The 26,228-nt window shown below is 45.2% G+C and overlaps 1 protein-coding gene across 1 annotated transcript in view; it reads right to left on the bottom strand.

Annotated features, from left to right (window-relative positions):
- Positions 1-6,290: 6,290 nt before the first annotated feature.
- LEPR (leptin receptor) overlaps positions 6,291-26,228 on the bottom strand; it is a 100,285-nt gene continuing 80,347 nt past the window's right edge. The window contains exons 12-19 of the mRNA XM_088442373.1: positions 25,142-25,295; positions 24,974-25,056; positions 23,879-24,095; positions 18,987-19,166; positions 15,292-15,387; positions 12,081-12,183; positions 8,497-8,572; positions 6,291-8,213 (exon numbers count right to left, since the gene is read on the bottom strand). Of these exons, the coding sequence (XP_088298499.1) occupies positions 7,413-8,213; positions 8,497-8,572; positions 12,081-12,183; positions 15,292-15,387; positions 18,987-19,166; positions 23,879-24,095; positions 24,974-25,056; positions 25,142-25,295 (1,710 nt within the window). The 3' untranslated portion in view covers positions 6,291-7,412. The remainder of the gene's footprint in view (positions 8,214-8,496; positions 8,573-12,080; positions 12,184-15,291; positions 15,388-18,986; positions 19,167-23,878; positions 24,096-24,973; positions 25,057-25,141; positions 25,296-26,228) is intronic.

Here is a 26,228-nt window from a genome sequence, read left to right as displayed (position 1 = left end):
CAATAGATTAGATAAGCATACTATCGCAGTTGGTCTGCGTGCATAATCGCTGGCATTCGTAGTTGCGATCCGTAATGAATCAGGGCCAGTGTACTGACCATACTGGGCACTACAATAACCCAGGGGCCGACCCACGGGTACCAACTATTTTAGAGGAATGACTGATAACAGCTAGAAAAGAAAAATGATCAACATCAATGCATCTTTTACTGTAGGTGCTCTATACCGAGACTGTGCACTAATCGACTTATCGTTGCATTGAATGAAGCCTCAACCTCCTTGCAGCCTTGGAGGCTACTGCCCCTCTAACCTGACCTCCCTCCTCTTCTCTCTTAATGGTCTTTCATATATGCTGCATAAAAACACCTCTCCCAGTTGTGGCACCTATCATCTAACAGAACAATGGTCATTAGAGACAAGACAGGTTTAGATCTAATGATCGTTATGTAATAACGAAAAGTATAACAAGGTCTCCTATTACCATGGAAACGGATTTTTTTTTTTTTAAACTTGCAGAGTAGTTACAATTCCTCTAATCCTCATAACATCTCTCAATCAATGGGGAGCAGGTCTAATGGGCTCATGAATGAGTGCTGAGAACATTAGTCATTTGCTGCCCTTGAGGACAAAAACAATTACCAATACACGTTCCTAGAAGGTATATGGCAACCTTGGCATATCATCACATAGACCGAGCTTGGTTTTCTAAGTAGCCTTTGAAGAGTGGAGGCGGCCATTTTTGCTGAGATAACGACGAGAGCGCAGCCTATCATGTCACTAGGCCTCAGTGATGTCACTGGTGAGTAGATAGGTTGCACAACATGGCAGCCTCCACTCCGTATAGACCGTGAGTAACTTTAGAAGTCGCTTTGCTCCAGGCAGCAGGGGGTTGTGTGGTGGCCTTTTCCCTATTTTTAGTCATTGTTCTGTCACTCTGATGATCTATACAATTAGTATGAATGTGCTCTGTAGTGAAGTGCTTGCCTTGGTTGTTCTGGCACGATAATTATCCTTTTCTCTTCCTCGTTCTGCAGGCTGCTGAGACGGTATTAGCAGCAATTAACTTGTCAGCTGTTGGCTTCTTAAAGAGGAAAATTAAAGAGTAAATAATTTTTCATTTGTTAGGTGCAGAGTTGCACACAACTTACTTACCAAAATGGCTAATAAATTCGGAGTGTGAAAAAGGGTCCCAAGGCAGTCTTCCATTTGTGTAATAGAGGTCTACTCATCGTCTAATAGTAGTAAAGCATTTTATATATGTATTTAAAGCATGGGGCTAGATTCAGACCCTCTCGCTAGATGAGTACGCTCGTTCCCATCTTATGCAAATTCGGCTAAGTGACGGCATGGCAGGCGATCGCATGGCAAGGCATAAGCACGCCCACAATGTCCTGGCGTGCGATCGCTTTGTGTATGTAGACACCCACCAGCCTGTTTTAAGATGTCCCACTTGCGCACGTCATCTTCAGGAAATGTATGCAACCATCGGTACATCGGGTACCATCGGAAGCGAAGGCAGCGCTTGAGGTTGACTATACCCTACCTCAAGCACTGCGAGCACTTCAGTGTAAAATACAACCAGGTGACATGTACTATGACGCTGCCTCTTAATTATGCACGCCTCTGAAACGGCGTTAAGGCGCTCAGGCACACCTGCGTTCGCACCTCCACTCCCCCGTTTCTAGTGGCCTGCCCCTGTTACCACCCACAAACGGCCTCTCCTGTCACTCACTCTGCTGTGCTGCCTATGCGCAGTGAGCGAACGCTTCTTAATCTTTCGCACTAGTTTGCGCACGCGCACTTCGATGCACACGCATGAGCAGAATGAGAAAATTGGCCAGCTATGAGCGACTACTTCTTAGTGACCGGGTCTGAATCAGGTCCAATCAGGGACCCCCAACAGCAGAAGCGAAATATTGAGAAACGTTGCAGTTATTCTGTTGTTTCTAAGGGTCAAACCGTTTCCAGGTGATCTCTCACTCTCTACCGATGACTTGTGGTCAAATAGGGAGAAGTAGAATCTAGAGAAACGGCATCTTTACCTTGACTATTCTGATATTTCACATTAATGAGAGCACTATAGATACAAACTGGTATTTTTTCTAATGATGCCATAGAGGCAATATATATGTATTATTTTTATTCTTTATTTCGCCATTATCTTTGATGTTTCGATATATCTCTAATTGTGTCATGTGATATTTTTTTGATATTTTAGCTACATTTAGTGTGCATCTGGCCTTAGATGCATTAACAATCAGGACTTTATAACCTTTTATTTTATTTTCATTTTGAATAAACTCTCTCCTTTGTTATGTCTTTATACCTTTTGGTTATTCATATTTTTTCATATACTCTTTATGTGAGACATACCATATTTTGAATCGTGTTATTATACACAGCTGCCGGTAATAATATATTATATTTTATTGAACAGTTTTTCCAATAAAAGTTATGTATTAATTTATTCATATTTTCTAAAAACAAGAGTGCTCACCAAATAGAGTTTTTCCTTTTTTCTTGTTTTGTCAATGATTTTAAACAGAAAATAGACAGGTCCAAGCAGCGCCCCCTGCCTTGCGGTGCCCTGTGCCATGGCACATGTAGCACCACCCTAGTTACGACCCTGCCCCAGATTACCCTAATTTAGGCATACATTCCAAGCTCTCAAGCCGCTATCAAGTGGGTATGTCATAGGCCACATTATACTGTAGTCTGAACCAATTCAATTTATATTCAATTAAAATATAATTTGAGGTGGACAAACCCTTTAATATGCCACTTAGGGTTGCCAGCAACTGAACTCTAAACACGGATTATCGCCCATACGCGTGCATCTATGTGACTATGCATCTGTGTGACTGTACCTATAGGCTTGGTCAAATAGCCGTTACCGTTATCAGTGCACACTTGCCTGGTGAAAGAGATCAGTGGGAAACCCAGATGGATAAGCACTGCTCAACACGGAGCGCAATTTCAGCTACACGTCCTTCACATGCCCTAACTAAACTTAGCCTACATGCGAACATCCCTAAGTGCCCGGTTATGCGTATTCAGCCGCAAGGGGAGTTGCAACTGAGATGCGTCTGACTCTGAATCTCCCCAAAGATGATACGCTCACATACAGAGCATGATCACTGGCAAAACAATCGCAATATCCGTACTTGCATGCACCGTAAGCTGGCGAGCAGGGTCCTCTTGCCTCTCTGTCTGTCTCTTATTAGAAGTTCTTGTTTTATGACTATTTTGTTCCCCATCGTAAAGCGCAATATGCTGGCGTTGTATAGGTAACTCTTAATAAATAGGTAATAACGCTGAATTGGCCCCTTAATTGTTATCTGTAGGCTACATACGTGGGTGAAGTGTATCAGCAGATTTCAATGAAAGAAGCAGAGAGGTCAGAGATCAGAGTTGGGACCTGGGGGCCTGATTCAGACCCGCTCGCAAGCGCCATGCGGTCGCAAGCATGTCGATGGCCAGGCAGTGCGCACGTGCGAGCTACACGTGCGCGAGCCCCGGAGCGAGCGAGAAATCACTCGCTCCGGCGCTCGCATCCAAAAGGGGCAGCTGTCGATGTCGACAGCTCGCCCCGTTTGGTAGGCGGGCCGGGGGGGGGGGGTGGCTGGCCAAACGGAGGCCTGCCGTTTGGGGGCATCCCCATTGACATCACGAGTGTCATAGAACCGGAAGCTCACTGGGGCTTGCGACGGATGAGACCCTACCACAAGGGTCTCGTCGCAAGCCCGATGGTCGCGACCATCATCTGGCCACTCGCTAAAGTTGTGGGTGGTCACCCACAGCTGAGCGAGCGGCCAGGAGGCCGAACAAAAAAAAACATGTGGCTGCCCTGATTCAGAGCGAGCCCTCGCTTTTTGCGAGCGCCTCTGAATCAGGGCCTGGGTACGCAGTCTGGAAGGTGTGGTCAGCGTTACCTGTTTTGAATTTGTAGCATTGGGAACTATAAAAATAACTGTAATAAAACAGCACCATGTTAAGAGGGCCCCAGTATGCACAACCCATGCATTTGTTCACACTCCCTTTACCGCCAAAAATCTTTAAAAAAAACCAAAAGTTTTACTGTGTATTCTACACACATTTTTAGTAGTTCTAGTTTGTGTAAGAACTAGTATAGTATAAAAGCCTGTTTCTGGTGCCGATTTGTCTGCCACCCTTGATGAGGTCACATCAGCATTGTCTATGTTGGGACAAAACGTGTTTAGTACTTTGGGCCTGATTCAGCAGTGTGGGCACGGCCGGCACTCCCGTTTTCTAGGAGTGGTAAGGCCAGGATCTGCGTCGACGCAGAGTCCTGGGCTCGTAAGCCGGCCAGCCTGACTAAGCTGTGGCTTACTCAGCTGGCCAGAGGCAACCGATGGTCGTGATGGTGATCCCAGCCTGCGACTTTCGTCGCAGTGCTAGGATCACAAATGCAGCCGGGGGTGTCATACACCTCCTGCTGCATTTGCATTATTGCAAGGATGTAATTGCAAAGCTGCCTGCGTGCATACATCATAAAGCCTGCGTGCAACTTTGCTATTGCGTTCCTTGCTGAATCAGGCCCTGTGTTTATCCAATTACCTGCAGTACTGGTGGAACCTTGACTTTGGATGAATTCTACCAGATTAACTCCTTTATTTTATTTTTTTTGTATTTGCACCACTTTGTTTTAATATTAAACTGTGATAGAACGTGTTACACTATGGTTGCTCCATTTTATTTTTACTAATCTACGAACAGATTCATAGGATAATCAGTTCTGAAGCTGGATCATTTGGGCGATTCTGGTCTGGAAGGATTTCCCAAGTTACATTAGATAGGCCTGAAAACATATGCTTGCAGTACTTTACTAATATAATTTATAATATTAAAATTGGTAATAATAAATAGTACTTACTATAGCACTAGATACACTATTTTCTCATATATCTATATATCTATATATACATGCAACTGTTGTCCCCACCTATATTTATTCTACAAGGTATAGGTATAGACACAAAACAATAACTCTACAAGATATAGGTATAGACACAAAATAATAATGCTACAAAATATAAGTATAGAGAAAAAAAATTATAAATCTACAAGATATAGGTATAGACAAAAAAAATATAAAACTACAAGATATAGATATAAACACAAAATAATTAATCTACAAGAAATAGGTAAAGACAAAATAATAAATCTAATAAATCTACAAGATATAGGTAAAGACACAAAATAAATCTACAAGATATAGATAAAGAAACAAAATAATGATTATAAAAGATATAAGTAAAGACATGAAATAATAAATCTACAAGATATAAGTATAAACACAACTTAATCTAATAAATCTATAAGATATAGGTAAAGACAGAAAAGAATACATCTACAAGATGTAGGTATAGACACAACAATAAATCTAATAACTACAAAATATAGGTAAAGACACAAAATAATAAATCTAACAAATATACAAGATATAGGTAAAGTCACAAAATAATAAATCTACAAGATATAGGTATAGACACAAAATAATAAATCAACTAAATATACAAGATATAGGTAAATACACAAAATAATAAATCAACAGGACATAGGTAAATACACAAAATAATAAATCTAATAAATATACATGATACAAAGACACAATATAATACATTTAATAAATCTACAAGATATAGGTAAAAACACAAAATAATAAATATAAAATATATAAGACATGAAATATTAAATCTACAAGATATAGGTAAAGACACAAAATAATAAATATAAAATATATAAGACATGAAATATAAATCTACAAGATATAGGTATAGACAAAATAATAAATCTAATAAATCTACAAGATACAGGTATAGACACAAAATAATAAATTTACTAAATATACAAAATATAGGTAAATACAAAAAATAATAAATCTAATAAATATACATGATATAGTTAAGGCACAATATAATACATCTAATAAATCTACAACATATAGGTAAATACACAAAATAATAACTATATAATATATAAGACATGAAATAATCTACAAAATATAGGTAAAGACACAAATTAATATAAAATATATAAGACATGAAATAATAAATATACAAGAAATACAGTAGGTATAGACACAACATAATCTAATAAATGGTATAGACAGAAAATAATAAATCTACAAGATATAGGTATAGACACAAAATAATAAATCCACTAAATATCCAAGATATAGGAATAGACACAAAATAATGAATATACTAAATATAGGTAAAGACAGAAAATAATAAATCTACAATATATAGGTAAAGACACAAAATAATAAATATAAAATATATAGGTATAGACACAACACAATCTTATAAATATACAAGATATAGGTATAGACACAAAATAATAAAACCAGCATAACAACACACTGAATGATTTTCATAAATGTATTTATCATAACTTTGCAATTGTCATGTCACAAAAATATAATATTTATCTAAATGGTATGAATGGCACATGTTCAAAAATAGTTTCACACTTTGGGCCTGATTCAGCAGGGAATGCATGGGTGCAGACGCACGCACCCGGCTGCTGCGAGAATATGCTAATGAATGCATACGCATGACAAGACAGCGGAAAGATTGGTAACATGGAGAACCATCGGACCCATACGCACTATAGTGGTTGACCTGACCCTCCAGCACACATAGCGATACTTCCTGTGTGCAACTAGACCTCAGGCTGCGCCCACCGCCATAAGGGCTTAATTATGCACGCCCCTGAAACGCCGTCCAAACGCACAGGCATGCTTGCGTTTGCTCGACCACTCCCCCGTCACCACCCACAAATGGCACTTCCTGTCAATCACTTGTCCCTGGGACTGCGAACTCCCTGCATATGCATACTCCATCGCACTGGCCGGTACGCACACGCACACTACGATGCATACGCATGCACAGAGTAAAACCATCGTCTGAATGCGTGCGTCTGCATTCGTGAGTTCCTTGCTGAATCAGTCCCTTTATACAATACTATATTTTCTACTCATATCAGTCCGTGCTCTGCCACAGTATAATCACAGCTGTAGAGTTGCGGATGTACTTGTTATATCAGCTTACATGGTATATCTTCATGGCTATATCTGAATCATACCGACTGGCCAGTTGCTGTCGTTGTTGTGGAGATCTGTATTTTAAGCAACTTCATATGTTTTTGTGAGTGCTTATCCCAGGACAGTATGATGCTCGGAAGGTGCAAATTATTCCATATTAACATGTATGTAAGTGTGCTTTTTATCACAATAAGAAACATACCAAGCAGCTAATCATGTCCCAACCCCTGGTTATGGTACTTATTCCATATTCCTTATTCATTTTACATTTTAGGTCCTTTCACATTCATCTTATGCTCATACATTGCATGATAAATATGGAAACTTCATCACAGGAAATGTATCAAGAGCAAATATCAAACATCTCTGCATCATTTGTAGATTGTATCTGGAACTGCGGCATATAAGAGAGTAAGGACTTTTTCGCCAAACATCGATGGACGTAATCAACATCTATGAATTCGGAAGACTTGTCATTTCTAAAGTCCACCTCTTGGTATGATATATTTTCCTGAAAGTGGTAGGTCACCAAGGGAGTTTCAGAGAAATAGCTGTCCTGCCCGCTATTTTGGATAGCATCCAGCCCCACGTAGTAGACATTCCTCTCCAAGATGTCCCCTTCAAAACTTTCCTCTTGGTCCGACGGTTCGGAAAAACCCTCGGAAGACACAACAGAGTTCGAAGACTTTTTGCCGGGTTCCTTTGTCTGTAATCCCGCCATTATAAGAAACGTCTGTTTTTCATCATCTAGATTCCCAATGACGATTGAACTATTTCTCAAGAAACATCCGTCACAGGAGCTGACACTCATTTTCCTCTTACTCATACACTGCTTGGTTGGCTGAGGGTTACTTATGATTGTTGCATATTTGACCATGGATGGGGAGGTGGTCCCTCTGTACATGGAACCCTCGGATTCAACTGCATAGGTGCAACTGCTGCTAAAATGGCTGGTAGCACAGGCCAAGACGTGATCGTTCGTCAGCCGGTCAACTATTGAGATGTTGTCTACGTCTTCCTTCTCCTTCTCCCAGCCTTTGCCAGTATTCAGATTTTCAAAGGTGTCTTCAGGTTCTAAGATTAATGGAAAATTGTGCGCCAGGTGTTCACGATGCTTCTTAAAAAGGTTTTCTAATGTATCTGGCTGGACAAAAAAAGCAATTACTTACTCCTATGTAAGCCCAGTAATGCTAGGAAACTGATAGCTGGTCTTATACCTAGTGTGATAACTAGATTAGAGAAATGTTGCACAGAATGCCGATGATGGATGATTTATCTTATGTTTAATGCCATAATCTGATTTTGGTAAGCATTTAGACTATGAGATGTGACTGCGGATGTGATAAATTGTGGCCTGTCCGCTGTCTGTCATTAGAATCGTACCCAAACACACACAGATTGGACTTCATTTACCTGAACACACTAACCTTTTCAAAGTTGACTCCCTGGGCCCAAGAACAGTATTTGGGGTTTGGCACGTCTTTCCAGAACATTTTTTTCATTCTGTAACACACGCAACAGACCGTGTTGAAAATAATAATGGACAAATATATAATTTCTGTAATAAATAATTTTTTATATAAAATACACAATAATGAACTGTTGACTTAGGGCCTGATTCAGACCCACTCGCGAGCGGCTGTACGCTCGCAAGTGGGTCGATGGTCTGCACTGAGCATGCGCACGACGGAGGGAGCTCCGTCGTGCGCATGCGCCAGACACGAAGGACTTTCCTTCGCTCGTTGTGTCCGATCAAAGGGGGCGTGCTGTCAATGTTGATTGACAGCACGCCCCCTTTGGTGGGCGTGCCGGGGGCGTGCCTCCCTGACGGGGGCGTTCCCACGGGAACGCCTCCCGTCAGAAGCCGGCCCACTGACATCACTAGTGATGTCAGTGGGAGTGATTTTGGCTCTGATAGAGCCAAAATCACTCCGGAGCTTGCGGTTGAAAACCTCAACCGCAGGCTCCGGCTCGCAATTTCGATGGTCGCGATGGTCACGACCATCGCGGCCATCAAAATGCACGCTCGTATAGCCTGTGGGTGGTGACCCACAGCTATACGAGCGTCCAGGAGGACGCTCCATGAAAAAGGAGCCCGGCCCTCATGCAGAGCGTGCGCTCTGCTCAGAGCGTACGGCTCTGAATGAGGGCCTTAATTTGTTTTTTATCCCCCCCCATATATTCTTGTACAAGCCCTGCTACTTGCATACTTGCAGCCAACAGGAGGATCCCTTGGTCATTTAATAGCCAGCCTGAGCCTAGTGGGACTGCCAAACCGGTTACCATATTACATAGATCAAGAAACGTTTTTATTTCACTGCTTCTGGCATATGAAACACAAATTGTGCCACCGTAATTGTTAGATCTACTGGTACTGGCAGGGTTGTAAAAGAGAATTTTTTCAGTTCTTTCTTGGTATTTTGCTGCCCCCCATGGTCTGCTGTCTGATACTGCTGTCTCCCTTGGTCCTATTATATTACAGCTGCAAATAAACTCTAATGGCGCGTATCCACTAATAGACATAGAAACGAGTACACGATTACGACATTGTGATCGTGCCATCGTTTCACAGTCCGTGATGTGCCTACACTGAACGTTCAGTCGTTCAGTGTAGGCTCATCGATCATCCCCGAACATGGGCAACCTGACGGCGTCGTCAGGTTGACCAGCATGTTCGGGCAATGATAGATGTCAAAAACGGCCAGCGGGCGATCACATTGCTGGTCGTTTTCGACATTTACATGGCCGATCTGCGAGCGATTAACAAATGATTGAATAATAACTATGTCGTTATCGTGCAATCGGCCTGTTTAATCGCTAAGTGGATACGTACCTTAATTCCCGCAGATGCTCCTTTGAAATAATTATTACCCAATTAAGTATAATGGGCCCCATTTACAAACGAAGGGAAATACCAGCGGGAATTTTCGTTTAGGATCACTGTGATACAAACGAAAATTCCACTGGTATTTAGTAATACTTACCCCTCCGGCGAGGTCCAGCAGAATCCTCGCCCTCGACAAGGTCCTCGGCTGGGCTGCTGGCAGCCTAACGCTGCCAGCGACGGGCTCCAGGGTCATGCGCATGCGCGACGGTCCGTCTGCGCATGTTCATGACAGGGAGACCTGGCAGTGCTTGGAAGGCTTCGTTGAAGCTGGAAAGGCACCGCCGGGTCTCCATTGCCGGCAATGGGGCCCGCATCGCTCTCGCCATCTTTTAGATGGCGAGAGCGACGCTGTACAAACAGCGGTAATCTAAGATTACCGCTGTTTACTAAATACAGCAAGATGGTATAACCCCTTTAGCGAGTGCTAAAGGGGTTATATTTCGTTTGTAAATGGGGCCCAATATTTCCTATTAAAAGCAAATTTCACTTTATGGGCCCCATTTACAAACGAAATATAACCCCTTTAGCGCTCGCTAAAGGGGTTATACCATCTTGCTGTATTTAGTAAACAGCGGTAATCTTAGATTACCGCTGTTTGTACAGCATCGATCTCGCCATCTAAAAGATGGAGAGAGCGATGCGGGCCCCACTGCCGGCAATGGAGACCCGGCGGTGCCTTTCCAGCTTCGACGAAGCCTTCCAGGCACTGCCGGGTCTCCCTGTCATGAACATGCGCAGACGGACCGTCGCGCATACGCATGACCCTGGATCCCTGTCACTGGCAGCGTTAGGTTGCCAGCAGCCCAGCAGAGGACCTCCCTGAGGATTTCGACTTCGCGGGACCTCGCCAGAGGGGTAAGTATTACTAAATACCAGTGGAATTCGTTTGTATCACAGTGATACTAAATGAAAATTCCCGCTGGTATTTCCCTTAGTTTGTAAATGGGGCCCTAAATTTCTTTTCGTTAAACTTTACAGCTTATTAAGCTATCCAAGCAGACAATTAAGCTAATTCTCAGTTGGGAGCAAAGCAAAAAAAAACAAAAAACATTTTGCAATGCAGGGGGAGGGGGGGGGATAAATTTATTATGCAGGGTGAATACTGGCTGCTTTTGCATGCAGGGCCTGATTCAGACCCGCTCGCGAGCGCTGAGCGTTCCAAGCAGGTCGATGTTAGCCAAGTGCGCATGCGCACGACAGAGGCGGCTCCGTCGTGCGCATGCGCGAGACCTGAATAACGACGGCCAAGCCGTCGCTATGTGTCTCGCACCAAAGGGGGCGTGCTGTCGATGGTGATTGACAGCACGTCCCCTTTGGTGGGCGTGCCGGGTGCGTGGCTGCCCAGACAGAGGCGTTCCCATGGGAACGCCTACCGTCTGGGGCCGGCCCCACTGACATCACTAGTGATGTCAGTGGGAGTGCTTTTGGCTCTGATAGAGCCAAAAGCACTCCAGGGCTTGCAGCAATGAGACCCTACCGCAAGGGTCTCATCGCAAGCCTGATGGTCGCGATGGTCTTAACCATTGCGACCATCATTTTGGCCGCTCGCTATAGCTGTGGGTGGTAACCCACAGCTAAGCGAGCGGCCAGGAGGCCGCTCTAAAATGTAATCAGAACGGCCCTGATTCAGAGCGAGCGCTCTGTCAGAGCGTCCGGCTCTGAATCAGGGCCGTAGTCCACAAATGTTGGCTTTGTTTTTCCACTGCTGTTTACATTTGAGTTTGCACACATGCTTCCCAAATCTAAATCCCTCTGCCCATATTATATCTGCCCCACTTTGTAAGGGCGGTCATTTTTTTTTCAGGTGTGGCCTAATGTCAGTAGGCGTGGCCACGTCTCCTTTAAAAAATAAATAAAAAAGGTAACGGATGTCAAACAGTAAACAGCTATTTAATTACGGCAGCAGAATAATAATTTATATTTCCCGGTTCCGTTGGCATTAGGTAGGACAATTCTGTGATGATCCCATGTGTGATAAGCAGTCTATGGGGATACGCAAGTATGTGGAAATGGGTTCGGCTATTGACCAACTAAATACCTGTGGTCATTGATGGGTTAAGACGATACAGTTCACCATATGAGATTATTACATTTCATTTTATTTTAAATTTAAAAAAAAATTACCTTTGATGGGATATTGCGAGCGTTATTGCCAGCAGAAACGATGTTGCAGTAATCACAGGTAATATAACATAAAAACCTGCATTATTCCGCATTTCCCCTGTAACTAAAGCAAACGGAAAATGAGCAAATGGCCCATCCAGGAAATCTAAACAGTGATGTAACATTTATTATCGCACTGGGGGAGATGTACCGAGCCTTGGAGAGAGATGAAGTGGACAAGGTGCCCCAACCAATCAGCTTCTGTCACTTCAAGCACTGTGCTAGATAAATGACATTTAGATGCTGATTGGTTGCCTTTGGCAACTTCTGCACTTTATCTCTCTCCAAGACTTGGTACACTTCCCCCTGGATTTCTTTGCTAAAGGCGGGTACATACTAGACGATATCTCGCACCATCTGGTGGATCGGGCTGACGTGTTGTCCACATCGATAAGTGTGTAACCACTAGGAGCGACCATGCTCGCTACCGCTGGGGTCATTCATCGCATCGACAGATCGAGCCTACATGCTGCTCGATCTGTCAGTTTGATGAACGATGCCATGCATTTGGATGCGGTTGGTGAACGTCATATTGTGCGGTCGTTCACCAGATTGTGCGATGTCTGTACTCTACTAGTGTCAAAGAGTAATTGTGTTAAATTGTTTAATAGGCTTTATTTTTGTGCTACGCATTTGCGACTTTACATGTATACAAGTGACTGTCTATTTTATTTTGCGATACATGGCTGTTAATGCGAATGTTTCCCTGATTTTTTGGCAACGAGAAATGTGCACTGGGGGCCTCATACTGATACTGAATGGCACGAAACGCAGACGCAATCCTGTCCGTCTTTTGCGATCAGAAATCCTATGCGGATATCCGCCCCCGGTCTAGCAGGTGCGGGAAGAAGCCGTCGTCACTACCAACAGCATTTACATCTACCCCTTGGTGCAGAAGATCCGACTGCAATCGGCGTGACCTCTGTATAGGCTCATCTCAGAATAGGTCACAACACACTTCCCCTACATGTGTACGCCCCGCTGCCACCAAGTTGCTACCAAAAACACCTATCAAAACCATCAGTGAAAAGCATATGGAGGCTGCAATGCATGCTCAGTTTGCTATAAATCGCAAGATGGAGGCTCTGACCATCTCCTAGTATCCCGTCCGAAGAGCTCGGGAAAAGCCCGATTCTGGTGTCGAAGAGGCAACATAAGGCTCAATATCATACTCTCCAATCAATTTCTAGATACCAAGGCAACTCCATTTCATTCACTTTGGATTACCGCACTAGCTCAGGTCTTTCTACCGGCTCTACTGGGTTCCAGTGCCGCTGGCAATTTTATTTGTCATGTTTGTATCCAAATTGGCTATTCCCAATCCAGTTGTTCCATCATCCATAGTTCTGACGTCTGTTGACGAAAGTAGGATCCCTAAAGGCACAATTCGGCTCTAGACTCCTTCCGTACGGCTGAGGCTTGGAAGCTTAAGGACATCATCTGTCTCATCATTCCTAAAGTCTCTAGTCAGCTTATACTACTGTAGGCTCACCCTTGTTGCAGCTGCAATCTCCCCACCTGGACTGGTGCATCCCATAAATCCTTTTGTGAGGGACTTATTGTTATGGACAATGTCCCCCTCCTCTCTCCCCGGTGGCCGGCAGCCGACTGACGCAGTTGGCCAGCCACCAGAGCATTAGTAGACTCCGGGCACTAATGTGTGCCCGGAGTCTACTGTGCATGCGCAGAGCGACGGAAAAATGGCCGCGGTGGCCATTTTCCGGCGTTCTGAGCAGCGCTGACACTGACACAGGGCGACGGACAGGTGAGTTTAAAATAATATATGGGTGCAGGGTGTAGGGTACGGGGCCCCCCTGGACCCCAGGGCCCGTGTGTCCCGCACACACTGCTCCCATTATAGATACGCCACTGGTCCTTGTTTTGTAGGTGTGCCGAGCCCAGGGTGTGCTTCCTGGACACAGCTGATTAGAGAGCCTGATGAAGAACCGCACCCGGTGCTGGTGGTCTCGGAGTTGAGCGATTATGTGATACTTTGCATGCGTGTAAATCACTAAAAACTCGTACGGTGCATGCGGGTGACGCTGCGATTGAGACGCACAGTATTAGAAATGTATTGGAAATGTGCCGGTCGTTCCTGGGCGGTGGTTGGGAGGTGGATGATCAGATGCACTAAGTTATGGGAGTGTCGCGGGCGTGTCATAGAACTGGTTGCGATCTTAGGGCCTGATTCAGTGAGGATCGCAGTTGCTAATACGCAGGCAATCGGCCGATTGAGTACTCCACTGCGATCGGAACTACGGAGACCCATCGTAGAGTGATTGACAGGAAGTGCCGTTTGTGGGTGGTGACAGGGGGGTCGGTGAAACGCAGGCGTTCCAGCGCGTTTCAATGCCATTGCAGGGGCGTGCATAAATTAGCCACTGCGATTCCCTACGCAGCCTGAGCCTCATAGCGTGTGCTGAAGTTAGCAATTTCTGAGTAAGGTCAGACCTTGTGCAAGTGTGCGTGAGGCTGCGATGGTGCTCTATTATACCGATGGTTTTGCAGTCTTGCTAAACATTACGGATGTATGTAAGGTAAAGTGGGCATCCCTATGTAGTGCTGCGGGGGCATAGCGATCGCAATGGATTAGCATATCATCGCAGTTGAACTGCGTGCGTAATCGCAGCTGCGATTGTAATAGCGATCCACAGTGAATCAGGTCCTTAGACGCTTGATCGCTCACATGGGAGGCCATACTATGACGGAGAATCTGCGCCTAGCATTGGGGCTGGGCAAGTTTCAATGGTGCGTTGACTGTGTCTAAAGAGGCGCCAAGCGGTAAGACAGCGTCTAAAGACGCTGACAATGGGCGGCTCAGCCCTTGCACTTGCAGACGCACGGCTATATAACAGGGAGGGGCTTGTAGTGGTATTTGCATAGAGTCGCAGAAGCTATGTCGGCAAAAGACGCAGCGTCCGATTCAGGATCAGGCCTAGGGTGTCTCTGGGAGAGTAATCAAATACAGTCATACGTGATAATTCTCCTTTAGTTTTCTAAGAGCTCAGTGACTGGATAACGGTGAGGGCTCATGCCTGTTACCGCCATCTATCAGGTGTCCCCAGGATAAAATGTACATACAGTGACACGACACCAAGTAAACTTTTACTTATGGAAAATAAAATTGCAACAGAATTTACTTCTCAGATGAGAGTAGATTTCCGTTTGTTACCTTTAGAAAATTCATAAGTGATCTGTGGGCAGCTGACGCCTTCCGGAAACACCGCGGTCAGACTGAACTGGTATTTCTCAATGGCAAAAAACTGGTCTGTAAAACAAAGATGGAGGCTTATAAATATTAGAATATGGTTTCCTGCAGTATCGCTCATAGGGATCTCTGATTATTCTCTACACAAGGACAAATTAATAAAACCACTTCTGCTGTTTTGTGCGCCTGGTACAATTCTTCGGGGTAAATTTACTAAGATGGGAGTTCTATTAAGAAGTGATGTTGCACTTAGCAACCAATCAGATTCCAGGTATTATCTTCTGGAACGTGCTAGATAAATGAGAAGTAGAATATGACTGGTTGCTATGGGCAACATCACTTCTTAATAGAACTCCCATCTTAGTAAATTTACCCCTAAGTGTCTATTTATGTAGCCGTGAAGAACCTATTTTCCAGCAAATAAGGCTCCTTGACTGCATTATGCCATTAATCAAAGGGAAAAACCCAGAGAAATCCGAGACTTCTCCCGTGGTAACCAGGTTACTGGCGCTCATCGCCATCCCCATTGACGTCTAATGGGATGCCAGAACCAGGCAAAGCTTTTTGGAAATGGGGGATCTCTGCGGCGTTGATGGTTCCGTGCTTGGTTAAATAACTATGTGCATGTACAGATGGCTGACATGTATGTACAGATGAGACGACTACACGCATGCGCGTTTCACATTAACCCTAACCCTAACAGAAGAGGAGAGAGATACTTCTGCATGTAGCCAGACAGCTAGGAATTGGGGAGCAGCCCTGTTACCCCGATATGTATCACTGCGAGAAGCAACAGCACTAAATGAATGGCACTGCCGGATGTGGCCATACTGATAGATAGATCCCTTGTTAACTGTTCATGTATTTTAATCAGTATATTTTGTAATAGTCTCAATATTTAATTTACTGCGTGTTTATGCCCAACTACAAATGATACCAGAAATTCACTCTTCCCAGACTATAAGGGCAATTTACTTTGGGGTCTATGGGGCAAATCCAGAACACACCCAGCAAGGCAGGTGATCGCACGGCAAGTCATAAGCATGCCCGCTATGTCTTGGCGTGCGATCGCTTTGTGTATGCAGACGCCCACCAGCCTGTTATAAGACGCCCACTTGCACACGTCATCTCTAGGAAGTGTGTAAAACCATCGGTACATCGGGTACCATCGGATGCGATCGCAGCGCTTGTGGTTGACTCTACCCTGCCGCAAGCACTGCGATCACTTCAGTGTGAAATACAACCAGGTGACGTGTACTATGATGCTGCCTGTTAATTATGCACACCTTTTAAACGGCGTTAAGACGCTCAGGTACGCCTGCGTTCGCACCTCCGTTATTAATGGCCAGCCCCTGTTACCACCTACAAACGGCTTCTCCTGTCACTCACTCTACTTGCTGTCTATGCGCAGCGAGCAAACGCTTCCCGATCTCTTGCAATTGGTTCGCGCACACGCACTGCAATGCACACGCATGCGCAGATTGCAAAAATTGGCCAGCAACGAGCGAACGCATCATAGCGAGCGGGTCTGAATCAGCTCCTATGTACTAAGCCTTGGGTAGAGATCAAGTGGACGGATAAAGTATCAACCAATCAGCTCCTAACCGTCACATAACAGGCTGTGTTTGAAAAATGTCAGGAGCTGATTGGTTGGTACTTTATCTCCATCCACTTTATCTCTCTCCAAGGTCTATGTACTACGCCTTGGAGAGAGATAAAGTAGACAAGGGATAAAGGGCCTGATTCAGACCCGCTCGCAAGCGGGTTGATGGTGGCCCAGTGCGCACGCGCGGCATGAGCCCCAGAGCGAGCGCAAAAAGCACTCGCTCCGTGGCTCACTACAAAAGGGGCGGCTGTCGATGTTGATCGACAGCTCGCCCCATTTTGTAGACGTGCCGGGGGGGTGGCTTCACAAACGGAGGCGGTCCCATGCGAACAGCTGCCGTTTGTGGGCGGCCCCACTGACATCACCATTGATGTCAGTGGGAGAGCTTCCGGCTCTATTAGAGCCAGAAGCTCTCTGGGGCTTGCAGCCACGAGACCCTATCACAAGGGTCTTGTCGCAAGCCCGATGGTCGCGATGGTCTTGACCATCGCGACCATCATCCTGGCCGCTCGCCAGGAAGCCGCTCCAAAAAAAACAAAAACGCCCTGATTCAGCGCGAGCGCTCTTTCAGAGCGTCCGTCTCTGAATCAGGCCCAAAGTACCAACCAATCAGCTCCTGACATTTTTCAAACACACCCTATAAAGTGACATTTAGGAGCTGATTGGTTGGTACTTTATATCCGTCCACTTTCTCTCTCTCCAAGGCTTAATACATAGCTTCCCTGTTATCCTTTATTGCTGCTGCAAAGTAACAGCAATTGGCCACGAGGGTGCGGAGTGTTACACCGGCTAATGGATACATTTGGAAGCTTGAAGAGTTCCTTTCAGAAAATAAACATTTATGCAGGTAAAAAAATTAAGGGCTTCATTCAGAGGCGGCCGTACGGTCTACGACCGCACAGCCGCCTTGATGTTTGTCCAGTGCGCACGCGCACGAGGGAGCCGGCTCCTTCGTGCGCATGCGTGAGACCCGCTACGACCGACAGCGCCGGTCGTAGCGGGTCTCTTTCCAAAGGGGGCGAGCTGTCGATGTTGATTGACAGCTCGCCCCGTTTGGAGGGCGGGCCGGGGTGGCAGCCCAAACGGAGGCGTTCCCATGGGAACGCCTGCCGTTTGGGGGAGGCCCCATTGACATCACTAGTGATGTCAGTGGAGAGCTTCCGGCTCTGACAGAGCCAGAAGCTCTCTGTGGCTTACGACGAGTGAGACCCTACCCTAGGGTCTCGTCGTAAGCCCCGATGGTCGCGATGGTCTATGACCATCGCGACCATCACCCTAGCGGTCGTTAGAGCTGTGGGTGTAAAACCCACAGCCTAACGACTGAAACAGGCAGCCGGTCAGGATGCAAGTGGCCGCCCAGTTTCTGAGTGACCGTTTGCATCCTTCGACCGCCTCTAATGAGGGCCTAAATCCCCGCCCTGATCTGTTCAAACCACGCCCCACTCTACATACATTATATTTGCCAAACACACCCACTTTCTGGCCAACCGTGATCACTTTCTGGTAAAACTCCTCCTCTTCTGTGTCCCACCACTTTCTGAGTCGTTAAATACAGTAGGACAGTTAGTTGCGGGACAGGTGTGCAAACATGAAATAGAAGAAAACAGGGGTGGAGACTGCACTTTTAGGAGGTGTTTTTGGTTTGAAGGCTGGTGGCACTGGGGATCGAGTGTCAGTGTCATCCGCATACGCTTTCTATGGAAGACTGTATTTACACCTGCACAAAGGAGGTCGATGATGACCATTAGTCATCCCAATGTCCCCTTACTCTAATTACTTTTTTTATATGTTGTCCCTGTGAGGAGGATTTTACCAGAGAAGTATAAAAAGTTGTAGCTAATTAAGGGGACACAACCCACAAACATCCAATTGCGCCTCTCGCTTCAATATTTTTTAACCTCTATAATGTTAAATAACCCATTTATATCTCTATCAATGTATATTGTTATATATATATATATATATACAATGAATCTAGAAATGTTCATCATTATGTTGCATTGGCAAAATAACATTTGAACTGTGACAACGATGGTGGACTGTTCATACGCACCTTCAATGTAATATTTGCTGGCGTTAGGGGAAATAAATGCCCAGATCACTTGTTCTTTTTCGCGAAGGTTCCTCCACTCCAGAACGAGCTCCAGAGGATCATACGCAGCAGAAAACAAGTTCCATACTACCACTGCACTGCTGTTTAGTAGGTACACATCCAGCGACTCAACTGCCTTCACTTGGAGGGGGAATAACACATCTGATTACAGGCTGGACATTTGGGCAATAAATCACATATAACAGCGTTAATTCCCACACCTATGCCTGTCATCTCATTGGCGGCTGTATCGTTTAGCGCATTCATTCACTTACAAATATAGCGCACATTGGCAGGAATAGGGGAGCGACTATGCAAATTAGATAAAGCCTATAATATTAGGTATAATTCTTTGCCCACATTAAGCCAAATAATCATTGCATTTAGGTGCAACTTTTTCGCGAAACCAGAGCAACCAATCAGCCATTTGCTTTCACTCTCTAAGATACCGTAAACAAATATAAGATACTTTCTGGTTGGCTGCTGTGGGTTAATGCAAATTTATCATCTACAGCAATTGCCAGATTAGTAAACCCCCAAAAGACAGCAAATATATATATATATATATATATATATATATATATAATTATATATATTCGTATATACAGGGCTATTTTTCTGGGAAAATAGGTTCTGGAACTGTGGGAGGAGCCATTAGGGGTAGAGCTATAGAAAAACAATTATATATACATTATATATACTTATATATCTATTATTTATACATATATGTAGTATTTAGGAAAGAAGGAACTCAAAAGAGCCTTTATAATAAAATGTATCTTATGAAACATAAACTTTGGCCCAGGACAGCTAATGAGAGGTTCAAGAACTCTGGGTTTGATTCAGACCCGCTAGCTAGGAAGCGTTCGCATGCAGACAGCCGATGTTTGCATCCTGCGTGCGCGAACCAGAGCAAGCGATCAGGAAGCGTTCGCTCACCGCGCATAGACTGCCCGGCTGAATGAGTGACAGGAGAAGCCGTTTGTGGGTGGTGACAGGGGCTGTCCGCTAGAAATGGGGGAGTGGAGGTGCGAACGCAGGCGTGCCCGAGCGTCTTAACGCCGTTTCAGAGATGTGCATAATTAAGAGGCAGCGTCATAGTACACGTCATCTGGCCGAATTTTGCTCGCAGTGCGTGTGGTAGGGTATGGTCAACCACAAGTGCTGCGTATTTATCTGATGGTGCTCGATGTTACCGATGGTTGCAAACACTTCCTGGAGATGACGTGCTTTAGTGGGCGTCTTAAGACAGGCTGGTGGGCGTCTGCATACACAAAGCGATCGCACGGCAAGACATAGTGGGCGTGCTAATGTCTTGCCGTTAGTTCGCCTGCCTTGCCAAATTTGCATACGCATCTAGCAAGCGGGTCGGAATCAGGCCCTGAGTTCCAAGTTTTGATTTGCTTATTCAGGAAATAAAGTAATGAACATTTCAGCTTTTTTTTGTACAACTACTGAACCTAACATTATATAACTTTACACAAAATAAGTCTCATTCTATAAATCATACTATAATGACTTATTTATATGCCAAAAGAAATTTAGCAACTGAATTAAAAAAATAAAATAAAAATAAAATATATCTGTGGATGTTTACTCCCCACATGAATACAATAACAGTCCGTGCTGCCAAATACGTAAAGTTAGCAGCTGGGACCCCCCCCACCTCCCCTCCCCCTGCGCGCTGAGTGATGAATTATTCTCCTGTGGGGAAATCTACAATACGGCTGCCTGTAGGGACTATTACAGGCCGGAAAACAGCTGTACGGCTACATAGAGTCTATGCACAGTGCAAGACTGAAGGACGTATTGCCCATGCCAGAAGACCCACACTCTCTGCCATCTGCGTCCCTGGGGCAAATGACCCTGCAGGCCCCTTGTCAGCTCTCCTATGTAATTGGAACCAGTGCTTATAATATATTATTGTAATACATAAGAATAAGATTTGTTGTGCAGAAAACATCCAGTGTTGGATGATAAATATTACCCAGGCCTGTATGGAAGGTTCAGAGGCTGGGAAGACAAGACAGACAGACGAAGAGACAGCACTGAGGTCCTAGCTATGATGTGTGTACTAGACCTACCAACAGTCCCGTTTATGGCAGAACCAACAGTCCCGTTTATGGCAGGACAGCCACAATTGTTAAAAGGGCAATGTTATGTTCTGGGTTGTTTGTGGACCCGGGGTGGTAGCAGGAGCAATCACAGAAGTAGATTTGTAAATAAAACTAGGATTTTTAATAAGTGCTTGAGTAGACATATAATGTGGCAGTAAATAAAAGTCCAGGAAAATATAAATGTGCACAAGAGTTCTGTGGTGGGAGCAAAAGGGTTAATGTCCAAGTAGAAACAATTAGAGCTGTCCAGGTGTGCAGGTAGTGAAACTGAAAATAATCAAGCCAGGTATGCAGGTAGTGAGCTGAAGCGCAGGATGTCAGCAGGCTCAGGCACTCAGGTATGGGCAAGGGTGGTGGAGGTAACGGGGTAGTCCAGTGGGAACTAGGAGCTGACAGGCAGACTGGCAGACAGCAAATTCACAGGAACAGGAAAGCACAGAGAACTCCCTCTCAGCTAGGCTGAGATACACGTTGCACTGGCAAAGAAGGAAGGCACTGACCCTTCCTAAATACCCCATGCTGTGCTGTTACTGGCCGGAGGGAACATGTGACTCACCAGGATTGGCCAGCCGCATCACATGGCCAGAAGGCAAGATGGCGGTGCCCATGCCAAACGGAATGGAGACGCCGCCAGGCCTCACCAGCGCAGAGTGACAACAGGGCCGCACAACAACGCACGCAGCCAAAGCCCCCCGCCAGACACCAGCTCCGCCACCAGACAGCCCGCGCCACAACGACCTCACAGGTAACACCGCCTAGCGCCATGCTGAAATACCCTGGCCGTGACAGGCAAGGCCTGTTGTTGTAGGGCATGGATTCAGCAATAAGGGGGACATAGTTAAATATATCAGCAGGGGTGCCAAGAGGACGGGGGGTACAGATTACTCGGGCCCAACGGGGGCCTGGATCAGATGATGAGTTTTTTCTGAAGGGGGCATGTCCACACCTACCAGATTTAGCCACACCCCCCATACCCGAGCAGACCTGCAGCATATCAGAGCGGTGACCCTACGGACCTGGGACAATTTGTTACAATTCTTCCTTGTCATATGCTAGAGGGTATATATACACTAAATAGGAATGTCACTATAAAGGTTTAGGGAAGAATGCCACCAAGAATTGTAAACTCAGGTTTGGGGTGAAATCCAATATTTGAAAGATTAATGCTCAACATTACTTAACAGGGGGTCTGGTGATCCCCCTGACTTCCCCAATATATGCCACAGTCCTGCAAGGCTATCCTTGCTCCTGCCGGTAGAGTGTTGTTGGTGGACAGTCCAGGACTTTGGAAGACTCTACTCGATCCTACCCAAGGCAGCTCATCAGAAGTCCCCAAATGTAAGGGGAAGCACCAGATCAGGGCCGGATTAAGGTTTGTGGAGGCCCCAAGGCAACTAACTTGTGTGGGAACAGTACCAATAAAATTGTGAAGATGATATGCTGGCGATGGTATTAGAAAGTGTCATGTGTCAAACACACTGTAGTGCCCCCAGTCCCCATTATACCACATAAAAACCCCAGTTCACATTCAGGGGTGCTGAGAGGGGTTGGGAACATGTACTAATTACCCGAGCTTGTTGGAGACTGCTGGTACTGAGCAGCAGGAGCATTCTCCTCTGCCTGGTGGGGGGGTATGACCACGCCCCCCTCGATTAGGCCATGCCCTGAAAAGTACCGTGGCCCCGGACTAGCTCTCTACGGGTCTGTTCACATTATGCCCCTTGTTCATCTGTTGTTAATGTGGCACTGCATCAGATTAAGAGGCACACCGGTACGCATCTAATAATGTCCTGCAATAGTATTTAACTTATGCTATTCCGCAGAAACCCAAAGTTTCAGTTATGATTGGAGCTATCCTTTATGGAGTAACTCCTGCAAACACTGTATGAGGGCATCAAAGTTGTAATTTTAAGATTTTTTTTTGGCTTTTTTTCACTTAGGACTTGATTCAGACGCGCTCACTAGTATGCATTCGCTCGTAGCCGGACGATTTTCGCATTGTGCGCAAATGCGTACGCATCGCAGTGCACATGCGCGAACCAGTGCGAGAGATCGGAAAGCGTTCGCTTGCTGCGCATAGACAGCCCAGCAAAGTGAGTGACAGGAGAAGCCGTTTGTGGGTGGTGACAGGGGCTGGCCATTAATAACGGGGGAGTGGAGGTGCGAACGCAGGCGTGCCTGAGCGTCTCCTCAACGCCGTTTCAGAGGCGTGCATAATTTAGAGGCAGGGTCATAGATAGTACATGTCACCTGGCTGGTTTTTACACTGAAGTGCTCGCAGTGTTTGTGGTAGGGTATGGTCAGCCACAAGTGCTGCGATCACATTTGATGTTACCCGATGTACCGATGGTTGCATACACTTCCTGGAGATGACGTGCGCAAGTGGGCATCTTAAGACAGGCTGGTGGGTATCTGCATGCACAAAGCGATCGCATGCCAAGACATAGTGGGCGAGCTAATGCCTTGGCGTGCGATCGCCTGCCTTCCCAAATTTGCATACGCATCGAGCGAGCGGGTCTGAATCAGGTCCTTAGTGTTTTGTAGCCCTGCAGCATCCACACGTTACTCTAGGCGTCTCCATAAGCAGCGTGCGCTGGATGCAATATACGAAAATGGAGTTTTAAAGTGATTTGAGAATTCTATACTTGTAACCATCATATTTTCACACAATGTCAATTGTTTTGCTCTCCTAATTTCACAATGGCCACAAATGCCGCAGTCCATCCCACGTATTACCTGCGCTCATTTTCTCGGACAGCGTTAAGTTGCGGTTCACTTTGGAATGGCCGAGAGAGTTGAGGGCCCGGACGGTCACCGTAACCGAGCTGTGCTGCAAAGTGAAGGTGTAATTTGTGGTGGTCCCAATGTACTGAGACCAGATGAGCGTCTTAGACACTTCAAGCAGAACTTCGTATCCTCTGACGCTGCACAGTAACTGTTCCCTCTGCAGCGGCTGGAAACATAACAACATAACTATATTTTACAGGTATTATACAAGTGACAAGTGTCGTATTTATTTGCATTGCTTGCTGTATTTATTTGTGCTTTTTGCCTATATATAGTCTTCACTGGGGTAAATTTACTAAAGTGAGAGTGTTTAGAAGTGGAGATGTTGCCCATAGCAACCAATCAGATTCTAGCTATTATCTTAGAAGGTCCTATTTAAATGTTAAGTAGAATCTGATTGGTTGCTATAGCCAACATCTCCACTTCTAAAAACTCTCACTTTAGTAAATTTACCCCACTGAGTTTAAGTAGTTAGCAGTACAGACGTGTCCAAATAAACCTAGCTACTTGTGCGCTAAACAGTCCTTCTAGTCGCGCCAAGCCGTGGCATGACTCAATAGCGCCGAGCTTCTTTCCATGCAACTTTTTCCCTTAAAATGCATCGTACACCTCATTCAAATAGCAACACGAATAGGATACACAAGCAGCTTCTGCTGATTAAAATGATATGCGGCATGCCTATATTCTGTGTGCTAGTGCGGGTGTATCTGCATGAGAAATGCTACGTTACAGTGAGACAGCCGCTGACGCTGTAACGTAGCATTTCGCATGTAGATGCAACCGCACACAGAATACAGGCATGCCGCATATCATTTTAATCAGCATAAGCTGCGTGTGCATCCTATTCGCATCGCTTTGGGAATAAGATGCATTATAAGGAAAAAAGACACTTGGTGCTACCGAGTTATACGGGATGTGTAATGTGACTTGTAGCTCACGGAGAATAGATGTATGTGGCACATCTGTATGTTGTCATATTTTATTTAAATACAGTACAATATATGCTTTAGTCATTATGCACAAAATCAAATATAAATGTATTACCTGCCAAACTAATGTAATATTGTCTCCTTTTTGTATAACATTTTTCTGGATAATTCTCCAAAAGTCTGGTCCTTTTAAAGGTGCTGAAAAATAATAAAAAAAATAAAAAATATGACTTGCGAATTTATTCACATTTCTTTCATATAAAACTGTATTAAGGGAACTAACCTCTGAAATCTTTAATCACTGTGTTGATGGGATTGCTCCAGTCACTCCAGTATACGGAGACGTTAATAGTTCTACAGCGGATCTGCACAGTGTAAGGTTCACAGCCATCGACTTCACGGATATAGGCGAATGTTTTCTTGTAAATATCTATAACCTGGAAAATACAAGTGTTTGAATGTGGCTTCCATGTATTACTTACAAAGACTATCGCTAAAGATCTGTAGCTCATCCACAGGTGGCGATCTGCATGCCCAGTCTGACCCAGGGCCGCAACTAGGGGGGGGCTAGAGGTGCACGTGCACCGGGTGCCGGAATGCAGGGGGTGAAAAAGGGCTGACTCCCGAAAGCTGCATCTTCTCCCGTGAACCCCCTGGCAATGAGCATGAAACCCCCTGGCAATGAGCATGAAACCCCCTGGCAATGAGCATGAAACCCCCTGGCAATGAGCATGAAACCCCCGACAACAAGCATGGAACCTCTGGTAATGACCTGAAACCCCCTGGCAACGAGCATGAAACCCCCGACAACAAGCATGGAACCTCTGGTAATGAGCATAAAACCCCTGACAACGAGCAGGCAATTTTAAAGTAATTAGAAGCCTTACTGTGGTGCATAAAATGGTGTTGAGAAAATATGTAAGTGACAAATTGGTAAAAGGCATTACAGTGGGTGGCATAATGTGCAATGGGCATTATGGTGTGTGGAATAATGTAAGTCATTATACCAGGGACGTCTGACTAGTGCACTGCCTTATGGAGGAGCAAGGACAAAATCTAGGTATGGGAAGGGAGGGGGGCGCAAAATTACTGCACCGGGTGACAGATATCCTAGTTTCGGCCCTGGTCTGGCCTATTGGGGTACCGAGGGATCACAGAAAAGGAACACTAGTGGGCACTTTACCTTGGTCCAGGAATCACTTCGGAAAAAGAAACAGCCCATGCCAGTGACTTCCGTGGGACAGTGTCCATGTGCCAAGGGAGCTCAGTGGGCACAATGTCACATACATTCGTATAGGCATATTTGCGGCACGTAAAATCCCACCCAGTTCTTTTGCACATATGACATGCTGTATACTTATAAACTTTTT

Source organism: Taudactylus pleione, unplaced genomic scaffold (assembly GCF_031769625.1).
Source record: "Taudactylus pleione unplaced genomic scaffold, aTauple2 ptg000310l, whole genome shotgun sequence".
In the NCBI taxonomy this organism is placed as follows: domain Eukaryota; kingdom Metazoa; phylum Chordata; class Amphibia; order Anura; family Myobatrachidae; genus Taudactylus; species Taudactylus pleione.
The sequence above is the reverse complement of the archived record's forward strand: the minus strand, read 5'-3'. Positions and strand labels throughout refer to the sequence as shown.